The sequence below is a fragment of the Calypte anna genome, chromosome 2 (genome assembly GCF_003957555.1).
Source record: "Calypte anna isolate BGI_N300 chromosome 2, bCalAnn1_v1.p, whole genome shotgun sequence".
Classification (NCBI taxonomy): Eukaryota; Metazoa; Chordata; class Aves; order Apodiformes; family Trochilidae; genus Calypte; species Calypte anna.
In genome coordinates, this window is record NC_044245.1 from 77,318,775 (window position 1) to 77,332,398 (window position 13,624).

The window sequence follows — 13,624 nt, forward strand, 5'->3', positions numbered from 1 at the left end:
TTCTTCTTTGGCATTACGATTTTTATATTCACAACTATAATAAAGATCAGCCTCAATGTCTAATTACTTGAAAACTGGCCCATTTCAATACTGGAAAAATAACTATAGCAATGGACAAAAGACTTTTCAAATGTGTACTATTAGAGGTGAGAAAGTCCCAGTCATCCAGCATGAAGGTGGAAAGTAATCAGGCACAGAAGGAGAAAATTTCTCTTCATCCTCACAAAATTAAGGTATCCCAAAATTCACATATCAAGTAGATCATCATTTGTGACACAGCAGCAGCAGAGTAAGGTTTAGAAACCAGCTGTGGCCAAGTATCTGAGTAGAATATTGTCCCAGCACATCATTGCCAATGTAGATCAGCAGCCTGTAAGAGACTTGGGTCAAAACATAATGTGGGAAGTGTGGTACCTGAGGTGGTGAGAGCACAATGATCCAGAGAAGAGGGCAATGAATAACAGCTCTTAAAGCTTAGAACATGCAACCTGCATCTCTTTCTCATCTATTCAAAATAGCACTGTTTCCAAACATTTGCTATGATTTGGGCACTCTTTTTGAGCTCAGTCTTGGGTGTTCAAGCCTTCAGATGGTTCTTGAAACAGATTCATCAAGAAAGCCTAGAAGGCTGTTAATCTCTGAAAGAAACAGACTGAAGCCAATTCTATGCTACAGAAGCTCTGTTTATTTCAGCACATTAGGTGTCCTAACAAGTTTGCATCACAGACGATAAAAAAACCCAGTCCCTGACAATATGAACGAGACCTTTCTCTTTTTCCTTCTGCCCTTCCATCTTATTCCAACCTCAATGACATCAGGTAAAAACACTGCTTGCCAAAGTAAATTAAGTGCACATAAATGTATTTTTCTTTACCATAAATACAGTATCACGCCTCTACCATTATAATTTACTGAAAAGTTAAATCCAAGACTAGCCCTAAAACTCAACTATGGGGCAGGAAATAAGAGCTCTCCTCCAGAATCTCAAGCAAATTACTAGGTAAACCCAGGACAGATTAAATTACTAGTGCAGTTTTCATGTATCTAGTGGGAGTCTGCCCTTCGTTTAATATGATAAATTTACGTAAGGAATTGAATTCATGCTGAACCTTGATTTTGACTATGTGTTTTTAACCTTTTGCTTTTAATTGCATGGTAAGGCAGAGAACTCCTCCTTGGTTTCCCTGGGAAGGCCTGCAGAGGCCAACATAAGCCTACAGAGATCAGTGGCTCAGTCATGCTGGCCCAGAACACGCTCTGATCTGGGCTCTGGTGTTTTTGACTTCCACAGTCGCAGCTCACACATGTTCTAGGAGCAAGGCTGAAGAGCCTTAAGGCACTCCTCAAACAACTACTTCATCAAGCCAGAGAGCCACACCCAGCTGCAGATGGCTAAAACAGAAGTTTCCCATTTTAATGAACACTTTATCTCACATGTGAAGCATTGTTTATGGATTCCAGGCGTATGAATTCCACAGGTCCAGACACATCAAGACTTCTCCCTTCTATAAACTGGATGGTAAACTGCCTGTGCTTCGAAATGACTGAACCCTAGAGGCTGCTTCAAAAGTGCCTGCAATTCTCAAACCTTAACAGCAGACACATGCCTTGTGACTAAAATTTCTCTAGCAAGTAGAGATGAAACATTAATATTTATCTTTGTAGATAACAACTGCCCTTTGGAATAGAAATCACAACAAATAAGTGTGCTGTATTAACTGCTGGCTTTCCCAGCCCTCTGCTTACTTCCAAAGAATGCTTGGAGGAAAAAAAAAGCAGTACTGTGAAGATTTTGAAAACATTGGTCCCAAAGGGCAGCCACCAGTTAGAAAACAGAAGGTCAGTCAGGAAAAGCAAGAGCACTTCCTCAGAATTTCTCCACTACTACACCACCCTATAACCCAGGGGAAAATAATCAGCCTAGTAAGAGACTTAAGAAGTCATCTAGTCCAACCCTCTGTGCTCTTAAGAGTGATCAACTATTTTCAAGTCTTCAATAGGGATTCTTCTCCAAAATGCAGAGTCTCCATGAAGGAGAGTTCACCACCTTCCCCCAACAACATATCCCATTGTTCTCCTAGTCTTCCTATTGAGAAACCTTCTCTACATATTCCTCAGAAGAAAAATAAATATATTTTTTAGAGTATCACATCACACAGACATCAAAGGTTAAATTTAAGAGAGTAGTGAAGGAATGAGTACTACTAACAACAACTACAGTGACAGAAGTGAGTGAAAGTATGAACTGAATCCATACAAACAAGTTCATCACACTATGGAGGAGGAAGAGGCTCACACATGGATACAGGGAGATTAACAGAGGTGATACAAGTCATTAAAGGTAGCGAAAATGAAGACAGATTACTCATTAAATACTGTGGATGCTATCACATTTAAGCATCAGACAACACACTTAAAATGAAAAAATACAAGTGTGTTTAATCTAAGGAGCAATTAAATTGCATAACAGGATCTGGCACACATTCTAACAGCATAAAGGGGTTCAAAAAGTACTAGCCTAATTAAGGGAAGAAAAGTCTATCGATGACTATTATATACTGGTTCTGATACACCTTTCAGTTACAGACATCAAAAAGGCCTTGACAACGGGGAGGTTAAAGGCAAAGTTTTACATATACAGTCCCTTTGTGCATCTGGCAATGGTCATAAGATAATGTGTAATTTAATGCATTACAGCCATTCAAAGGCACTGTAAAGTGAAGAACCAGTTCAAATACAGAAACAGTTCTTATAGCCTTAAAGGAGGTGGTAACTAGTGGTAGGAAAATGAGAGGTGTATTGAAACAAGGCTTGGAAGAGTCTCTTATGCATCTCTCACACCACGCAGACTTGAGTTCTTCACTAAAATGCAGTGTGCAGATGGAGAAAAACCTTATCTGTGGAAGAAGATTGCACTAATTAAGCCTTGCCAGACACCTGTCAAGTTTTTTGAACACAGACTACTGTGAGAAAGCAGACATTGAGTGTAGCTGAAACAGGAGAAGCTGGCTTAGAATTCCATACAAAAATGCATAGGGAAGTACAACCCATACTAATGATCTGCATCCAGTGCTTCTAAACTGAAAATCTGTGCCTGCAAGTGAATCAGTTACATAAAAATATGGAGTCTTGACATTTTTACTAAATTGACTCACGGATATAAAGATCATCATAGGGAGAAGGGAAAAAAGGGGGAAAAAAACATAAGTGGAAAGCCTGAACTGGACAGGCTTTACAGAAAAGACCAATACTCAATTTTACAGTGGTGGGTGTAAGTCCAAATACATACATGTAGCACAAACGTCAGTGCATCAGAATGTGGGGAGGATTGTTGGCTGAGTTTTGACTATCTACTGTTTCTGCAGTGGTTACAAGAAGTTCCAAATAAGGAGAAAAATGCATTCATTTCACGTGAATTTTAAAATTAATAAATTGTGAGCCTACAGCCCACTTACTCTGGAACGCCTTTTCTATTCAACACAAAGCTTATTTTAACTTCTTTTTGAATGCTGATGAAGAAATGGCACCTCATTCACATTAAGAAAAAAATGGAGGAAGCAGAAGGGAAAAAGAAAAAAAAATACTCTCTAAATCACAACTTAGCTTTCAGTTAGTAACACTTCAACATTACTGTTGACTCTCTACATTTGACAAAACTTTGCCATGCCACTGATGGTTCACTTGAAGCTGCTTCCTCTCAACTTCTGATTAGAGCTGACTGAAAATCTCCCAATTGTGCCTACGGTTCTATTAAAACAAACAAAAATACAGAAAGTATAAAAAAATCCTAAGCAAAACATCAAAAACCCAAACACAAAGACCTGGACCAACCAGAAATGTAGGTAGCGAATACATCAGAGCCAAAAGTTACTAATGCTTTAACAATGACTGCAGATTGCTGCCTCAGGCTTGAACATAATCATCCTTGTAACACCAACAACAGGCACAACTTTTGGGGCCTGCTTACATTTGGTTTTAGAGCAAATGCAGAGAACAACTGCAGAGGGTGTGCCTCTCTTGGCAGTCACTACACATTCAAGAGTTAGAAGTGAAAAAACTCAACTTATTAGATCATTTTGTCCATCCTTCTGTCAGTGGAAGATAGCCCCCTGTAGTATATTTAATTTTTTTAACCAGTCTAAGTTTTCAGAACCTCCAAAAATAGAAATTCCACCCATCCCCTGAAGAGGTACTTTAAAATTTTAATTACATTGAGTTTTAGGAAGTTTTTCTAAGTATCTGCTTTACAACGTTCTACTTTAAGTACTATGCAAATACACAAGCTTTTTTAACACTTGACATCCCACTAACAGTTCTACTTCATCTCCTTTGGTTACTCAGTTTTCCTCATTTGCTCCAATAACACAGTATTAAGTATGAGATCATTCAGGCTTTGTTATGTGTCTTACAGAAATAGATTCCTTCTTGTCTGACCCAGAAAAATAAGTATTTCCACATGGAAGACATTATAGATTTTACTAACGTGAAGTATTAAATATGGATAGGGAAAATCCAACATGCATATATACAAAGCTAAGTTGGCTTATTTTGGAAATATTTATAGGGAATCAGTATTGAGGAAGCTTTCTGATGCTTAGTCCTCAGTCACTGGAATAAAATTTTATTAACAGCTTGATCATCCATTAAACAGATAATCTGTAAACACATCCCTGATGTATCCCACATGTCAGGTGTCACTGCTAAACACCTGCATGTCACTTCAGCATCTTCTAATAATGTATCCTCTATTTTGACTGAAGTGCTACTGCATCAACTCCACCTTAGTGAAATTTTTCTTGATAAATCTTAGAGATGTTTACTCAATAATTATTAAGACTGGACAGGTGCATGCTACACTAATGAGGAGGATTCCAACCTTCAACCTTTTATAGGTTTTTTTCATCTCACGACCCCTTTTCAAGGCTGCATCTCAAACCAACTTCCTTTTGTTATGCTCCCTGTATTCCTTAGTATCTCTACTTCTTTCAGCTTGACTCTTCTTCACAGTAAAGTGTGTTTTTAAGTTCTATCATGAGTTCCATTAAGGCTAAATCTAGAGTCTTCCATGGAAAAAGCACTGGTATCAGTGATTTGAAACTGGAGTTCATATGCAAACTCGAAGAGAAAAGAACAAAGCCAGGTTTGGCCAGTTTGCTGGCTCACCTGGTTTCTTAGGAATCCCTCATCCACCCCATCAGACTCTTGTGGCCTTTTTGGAACTACCCCAAGCTTAAAGTAAAGAAGTAAGGCTTTTAAGTTCATCTTCATCCTCTATTACAGGCTGCACAAAAGCTTAAAACCTAGAATTCCGTGGAATTAAGTTACTTTAAAAGGAGAGCTTTCATTGTTCTGCAACTCAACATACTTTTGAAAATAACAATAATAATAGAAGGAGCAGCTTTGTTGGGCCACTCTCTGTAAGACTGTAGAAGTCTGTCTTTTTCTTACTGAAGCTAGAGAACAAAGGAGAAATGAAATAATAGCTTGCAACAGAAATAAAATAGCCTTCTCTTAGAATTCAGGTATTTTGGGGTTTTTTTGTGGAACTCCTTCTCCCCAGCCTTTCAGTGCCAGAACAGGATTTTTTCATGTATTTCCATGACAAATGGACAGTCCTTCATGTGATTGTTTTACCTGTGCAACTTCTTCAAAGTCTTCATGACGTTTTTGCAAAGCTCTAGCCCGATGCAGAGATTTTCCCACTCCAGTATGTTTACTAAGAAAAGCTTCTCCATGGTTTTCAATCCAATCCAACACCTGTGGTACAGAAGAGACACAAAAAACCTAAAGTGGATGCACTGAATGTTGAAGCAAAACAATTCTTCAAGAAACTAAGAAGCTGTAACGGGAATGCTTATAAGGAACTATACTGTTAGATTAAAACACAGTATTACAACTGAAGGACATTAATTAAATTTCACTAACTTTTCTCAAGGCAAGAACTAGCTCAAACTAAGCTAAACTGTATGATTTAAGATTATATGTTCATTTTGTAGCCTTCCAAGAACAACCTCATTTCTACACATTCATCAATTTGACAGTAATCTGATCCAAGAAGGTAGATCCCTTGTGAGGGTCTCTCTCTAATCGGTTTATGCCTTCAGCTGATGTTTTTCTGTAATATAAGACTAATGGAGTTTGCACATTCTCCAACAATGCTGGTAAATAACATAGTCAAGTTTTTTTTCAGATGAGGACTTGCTCCTCCTCCTACGTATTATCAAGTAAAGAAGACAGATTCACTGGTAGTATTTTTAACACAATAAAATTGAGTCGAAAGCACTATGAGATGGATGATAATGTCTGCATTCAGAGCATATGAAGCATTTATTCCCAATTCTGAAGAAATATCTCCTCAAAATACCTGATTGACATAACTGTATATTGTACATTTTATACCAGAAAAAGTAAGGTATGAAACACATTTTAAGCAAATTAAAGCTTCTACCACATGACGGGGCTGACAGCTTATTAAATAGCAAAAACTGTACATGTAATTAGTTCCTGGCAATTAACACAAAGGATTACTGCACACTTACCAAGTTTCTGATGAGTGAACAAACAAAAACATCTGGTCTCTCTCCAAACTAACACATTGTAACTGTATCTTCATTCACTCATTAGCTAGCATGCATACAGTATTTAATTATTTCTATGTTCCTCAGAGGTCCAAGAATGCTGTTCAGAATTAAAAATACCTGCCATTTTTATATAGTACTTTTGTAGCGGTGTGGAATACTTTAACGTTTAGCTCTAGTGTTCTTTTTTCTTTAAAACCTGAGGTGGGTTTTTTTCATTTTGAATTTTATGTGTCAGAAATCTGTATCTTATTTCTCCTTGTTTACTAGAGTCCTTGATTCCTGAAGTTAGGTAAGGTTTTTTTCCCCTTTTCCTGTACTGAAAACATTTTACACTTGTAGCAATAAAATAAAATAAAATAAAATAAATCACAAAAACCCAAACAAAGAAAAACAAACAAACAAAAAACCCCAAAACCAAACAAATGTTAAAAAAATAAGTGAAAAAAGAATTGGAGGAAAAAACCCAAAACCAAACCAAAAACAACTTTTGGTTTTGTTTGTTTCCAAGCAAGCTTCAGAACCACTCCTGTAATATCACTCTTGGTTACATTCAATACACATGTAATCTCACAAACTATTCCCATATCAAACATCCATGATTTCTTTAGGAGAAAAATGAACCCATCTGGTGTCATTGTCTCATTTATTTTGACTGTAAGAATTGTTACAATCTTGCAAATTGTCTCCTACTGGACAACTTCAAAACAAGAAACAACCCTATAATGTCACTTAACACAGCCATTTCAGATCACCAGCACTTATGCAACGCTTGATTTTCCTAGTAAGCATTGCCAGAAAGAATATTATTGTGGTTTAGGTCAACGTATGTTTTTGTTTGCTTCTTTCAAGGGAAAGTATTGATCAGAGAAGGGGAGAGAGAGTGAGGAGTCCCACAGACCTCAGTAAACCATCCACTTTATCTTACCAATGTTTTTTACTAGTTTCAGGAGGCGACTCTGCTTTCCTCATTATAAAAAAAAAAGCTAAAAAGGGACATTTTTGGATGAGAGATTTAGACTGGACTCTGGAGACTCCGAACAGTTAAAAGCTAACAAATGAAATCAACAGCACAATCTGTCCCAGAAAGCATGGGATGAAGCACAGAAAGCAGCCCAGGGAGAATGATTATTGCTCTAAATAATGCTCAGCAACTTCCCAAGAGAAAAAATTGTCATAGAAATTCAGTACACAGATCATGACATAAACCAGTTAACTAATGAAATATTGCTGCCTCTAAGTGGAATCAGTATAAATACCAGTCTTAATAGTGCTCAGCTTGCTTTCTTCGACTCTTACAAAACTGAGGAAGAAATCTTTAATTGGGAATTTCACAGAAAGTAAAGAAGAGTCTTCAACCAAATGACAACACCTTTAGCTGGCACTGGTATTAGCCATTGCTATTAGCCATTTAACAATCCGAAATTATGCATTTTCTCCCTCTCCCTGGAAAGGCAAGAGTTACAGAAACCATTGTACCAACCCACTAAGGACTTGTCTACTGATACTGAAAGCATACGGAATTCGCTCCAATAGATCAGGAATACACAGGAATTTAAGAGGCTCAATACTTTTCAGTATTGATAATACATTGCAGCAAGATGCTTCAGTGATGCAATTAAGCTCTAACTGCAGTGTCAGCAGGACCATCCTTATGCCCAATAGAGAATCTAGAAAAAATGCTTATTCTTAAAGCACCAATACAGACTATATGATAGAAGACACTTCTATGGAAAGATGGCTTCATCTTGACAAAGGCATTACTCGAGGCCGTAAAATACATGGTTTGCATATGATGTTTGCAGAAATAAATAATCTGATCTTTTGGCAAACTCAGCATGCTTATTTCCACCACTCTTCCCCACATCATTATCCAGTTCTTAACCCCCCAACTCTTAGCTGCTTTGCACACTCACTTACTTGGTGCTGACATAACATTCAGAAGGGGAAGACGGAATTCTCTCTCTTAGTAACCTTCGGATAGTTCAAGTGTGGAAACACTCTCTAAAAGAATCATTTCACACTGGAACCACCTCCAAAAACCACAGGGGGATCAGGCAGTGAAATCAGTATTAATTCGATGCTGAGCAAGTAGCAAGCATTCTCGAACCGCCCCTCATTAGTTAAGCCTGAAACATGTGACTCTTAAAACAAAAACTCTCCCCAGCCTTTGAGACAGGCAGATCAAGGAAAGACAAGCAGCATATTTAAGGCAGAGAAGGACCTAGTAAATATATGCTTTGGAAAAAAAACCCAGCACAACACAGACCAAAACAAACCCCAAAAAAACCCCACCTACTGCAAGCATGTTTTACCAATCTCGGTCTTGCAAGTCATCAGGAGTGCTTTTCAGGACCAAAAATTTCAACTGTCAGTGTCAGGAGTATCATCACCCTACCAGAAACATCTTTATGTACTGTTTTGACCTTTCATTGCTCAGTAGAACAACCCCCCATGCTGCTATTACAACTCTGCTTTATCGCCTTTTATGAGAACCATCAGAGGCATCTTCTTTCCTTTTGTTAGGTGAAAGCTTTCTTGTAAGCTCATTAACTCTTAAGCATAAAATTATACTTTAATTAGCATGTTTTACACCAGAGGGATCTTTTTCAACAACTGAGTGCAACAGCCAATGATCTGAATTGTGAAATAGAAAAAAAAATAAATAAAAAACATACTTTTTTGGCTTTAATATACAAACTGATAAGAAACTAAATCTGCTGGCATGTTTCCACTAAGGGGAAGCTGAGAATTCTGTTCAGTTTAAGACTGACATGCATTTTCACATTTCAGATTTGCTGTAATTCACATTTTATCTACTATTTTTAATATTTCATGTGCTACTTTCCTTACTACTTACTCCAAGAAATTAGCAGATGGTTCTTGGTTTACATACCTAGCACCACAGTGATTCTGTTCATTTGGAAAGCTCCACTAGAAACACTTTCCCAATACATACAAGTCAGAAGAAAAAGAAGCACAAACAAAACAAACAAACAACTACTTTTCTAAGTTGGAAGTAACACAAAATTAAGTACCAACTCAGCACAGCCAATTCCTTCCTTCAGCTGTCACTCACTTCACAATTCCGTAAACCGATTTATTTCATTAAGCTAGCAGAAAACTATGCTAGCAGAGGGAAGAGGAGCAAATCACAGATTCATGCTGAAGGACAGGTACAACGCACTTAACTACAAACAGTGGAAGAAAGCCACACGTAGTTTATTTTGACTGTATTAACTTCACTGATAATAGTTAAAAATGGTTTTTGTGTTGGTTTCTAAAGCATGCTAGATAAAATCTTAATTGACATTTTTAATGTTTGAACAAAGACTAACAAGCCTGGGAGAATGTGCAAATGAAAACCAAAATATTTCAGAAAGCTGCTTTGGAGCTCTACATAAATCAACTCAGAATTGTCTTGGATATAAACTCAATCAATATCTCAAAACCCAGTAATTTTGTGCACTGAATGGTGACACTGATTATTCATTTGAAGATCTAACATTTCTCAGATAAATTAGATTAACTGATAAGGATGTTTTACAAGAAAAAAAAAAAGAATCATTATTCAAGATCACTTTTTCCCCCAACAGATTTTCAAAGCTGAGAGCACTACAATCTGCCAAAAGGCGGCTAGTGCAGAGGAAAACCATTATGTGCTTACTGTTATCTTTAAGGCATCTGCTGCTGGCTACTATTAGATAAATTTGTCTGGTATGGATGCTGAATTATCATTGTCTTACAGAATGATCTGCACGGAAATGAAAGTATGAAAAAGCTGCATTACAGTCAGGAATATTAACCACAGCTCACATTGTGATTCACAAGGCAGAGCTCAAAATACACCAGTATCTGAAAGTTAAGGTAAAGCCATGTAACAAAGAGCTCTGCTTCCACATGCAACATTTCAGAAGCCTCCAACATGGATATTAATGGCCATTACAGGGATAAACCAAAGTCTCTGATAACTACCAGGATATTAAAGGAAAGTCTTAGGAATATCACATACAGGGGGCTCCATTTCTGTACATAAGATCTAGTTTGAAATCTGAAGTGGTTGATAGAGATATACATTAGCAACAAAAACCACAGTTTTAAATTGTTAAGAGGATAACTTAATGGAAGATTTGTCTTGAAAAGCATATAGAGAAACCAGAAGCATAAACAAGAAGGAATTTCTCCAACCAGTAGGTAAGGCATGTGCTGAACAATGTATTAACCTAGGTGTATTAACCCTCCTGAACCAATTGGTTCATACTGAAAATTTCTGGTATCCTCACAATTCACAAGTCTAATTTGGGTAATACATTCTCGATACTGAAGTTATAATATAATAAAGCTGGCTACTTCATGCTTTTCAAATCTGTGACTACTTCATGCTATAAGCACTAGCTCCAGGGGCAGACAGAGCAGGAACATCCAGCTTCTTGCTGAAGAACCTGGTGGCAACTCCACAATAACTTGAGTCTAATGGGTTATTTGCCAACTCCAAAGAACAAAGTAGTCTCAGAGCTAACTCCTTCACTCCAAGAGCCATGACTTAGGAAGAAGGAGAAAATCAGAATTTCCTACAAATATTTTATGACTCCCGAGATAATAAAAGTAAAGAGTAGGAACAGCACAGTAAGACTCCGTACAACATTTCATTAACACCTTCCCCCAGGAAAGAAACTGCCTGCAGCCTGGCCTACAGGTGTGAAACCTGAATTATGCATGTAGTAAATAACCTCAGGAGATCCCTTGGCCTAGGTTGCCTAAGTAGGTCCTACTTGCATTGACATCCAACCCGAGGAGAAAGTTTGAGGATCCAATCCACATTTGCTGGTATTAGACAACAAATGGAGGACCTCATTTTTTCCTTATGAGAAGCAAACAACTGTGTAAACTTCTGTTTCTGAACATTCCTGTTGATGCTTTTTAAGTTTAAGAGGTGATTCATCTGTGCACTGTGCCTCATGAGCTTTGACAAGTGCCCTTCAGTGACTACTTCTGTAAGTACCAGCACTGGATTCTCCTAACTAGATACTATTATTGTAGTATCTTGGTGATGACCTTCTAGGATTTATACAATGGCATAAGAGTAGTTTCGGTTTGGTTCTCTTCAGTTTGGCCCTTCCTTACCATTCATAATATTGACACTGTTTTCTTTTAACTTTTTTGTCAGCTAACGTTTTCCATGCCTTTCTGCATCCTTCGTCACATCTGACCATTAAGAAGTTGGGTAACTGCCTGCCTTTCAATATATGCCTCTTTTTACACAGAAAAACTAAGTAACAAAGTTTTAATAATTTTACTCTTAATTTAGTGCTTAAGTATTTCTTAAGCTCTTTTGTTAAACTTAGAGGAAGAGACAGGCGCTCCATATAGAAGAAGGCTGAGCTAACAAGATTGTCTATCTCCTCATTATCTGCCTGAATTAAGTGTTTTTGCCAACGACTGTAAAGGATGGAAACTTGGTTGTTTCACTATGAACTGCTCACATTCAGCATCTTCTTGAAACAGGTGAGTACAAGAAATTTGGCCTGAAGTCCAGCTGACTTGGAAGAAAGAAGATAAGTTTAACCAGAACTAATGACTGGGAGTTCCTGATTTATGAACACTTTGACACTAAAATGAAACAACATGATCAGAAAATACTGACCATCTTCAATTTTTTTTATGAAGATGAGCTAGTAAGGGATAAATTACTAATGTCTCTGTCAGGTGCAGTATTAGGCAAACACTTTCTGTTTATGAAAAATATCTAACCACAGGAAGTCACTACAGCCTTCAAAGGGAAACTATTAAGCTAAGATCATGTCAGATATATTAGAAGCACTTAGCAATAAATTTTACAGATGTCACCATAATAATAAAAATATGGCAGCTAATAACCATTATTCAATTGTTGAGAATGTTACCTGTGATTTCTATACCTCTTTAATACAAAACTCTCAGGTTTTCAAGAAACCCAATTAAGTCAATTAAGTATTACTGAGGATTTGATGTTTTAACTATAATGTAAATGTCAACTTCCAGCACAAGCTCAGAATAGCTGCCTAGAATATTGATGTTTCATCCTATCTGATTTAAAGTAAATAAAGAAGGTAATGTACAAAAAGATAAAGCTGAAGTAGAGCTAACTTACAATTACAATTATACCTGTAACAGCCAATATCCTCTGCCACTACACAGAACTTGGATGCAACCAGCATCAAACCATAGGCTGACAGAGTAGAAAGGCATTTAGACAAGGTGAACTAAAACCTACCTGTTGAACATCCTGTTGAAAAACACAGAGCTGAAGCCGTTGGTGCAAGCGGACCTTTCGATGCTGCCAAATATTTTCCAGCTGCCGCTGGTGGTGCAAAACTTCGTGGATGACATCCAGAACATGATGGACTGCTTTTGAGTAGTTGGCAGAAGCAGTGAGGGAATCAGAACTCCCAGGAGTTAGAGGTCTCTGGAGTTTGTCAAGCAGTGACTTTCCATCTTGGCTCACCTAGCCATCAGAAAGGATGAACAATTACTTGTCTTACCAAAAGCCTGTTAGACTATAATTTCATTTCCCACCTCCTCTCCCCGTTTTTCATTTCTAAGTATTTGATTTATTCCCATATTTTTTTATTCCAGGCATGATTATATGCAGCTATTATGGAAAAAATAAATGTATATTCTCCCTCCATGTAAGACAATTTTAAGAAGTTGCATTCTTCTAAATCATAAAATTATAGAATCATACAATGATTCTAAATAACAGCCTGTCTTTCTAGTTTTATTACCTTGAATGCTTTTCATTTAAACTGTTTTGTTTGGGGTTTTTTGACCAGTCAAATCTAACTTAGAATAGATATACTCCAGCTCTTTCTTTAGTCAACAATGCACTTAAGATTATGCACTTGCCCAGAATTCTCTGCTAGGACCATCTGTCTCCTCATATGCTGTGAAGGTGAACAGGGAGGTTACTTTCTCTAGGCTATCATTAGTTTGATGAATACGTTGAGACCAACATATATGAACTTTGGGCATGCTTTGATCCAGCACAATTTACAACTTAAACTTTA

The 13,624-nt window shown here is 37.3% G+C and overlaps 1 protein-coding gene across 1 annotated transcript in view; it reads right to left on the reverse strand.

The window, feature by feature from the left end:
* TRIO (trio Rho guanine nucleotide exchange factor) overlaps positions 1-13,624 on the reverse strand; it is a 247,646-nt gene that overhangs the window by 132,575 nt on the left and 101,447 nt on the right. Inside the window, exons 9-10 of the mRNA XM_030446293.1 lie at positions 12,832-13,062; positions 5,635-5,757 (exon numbers count right to left, since the gene is read on the reverse strand). Coding sequence (XP_030302153.1) covers positions 5,635-5,757; positions 12,832-13,062 — 354 coding nt within the window. The remainder of the gene's footprint in view (positions 1-5,634; positions 5,758-12,831; positions 13,063-13,624) is intronic.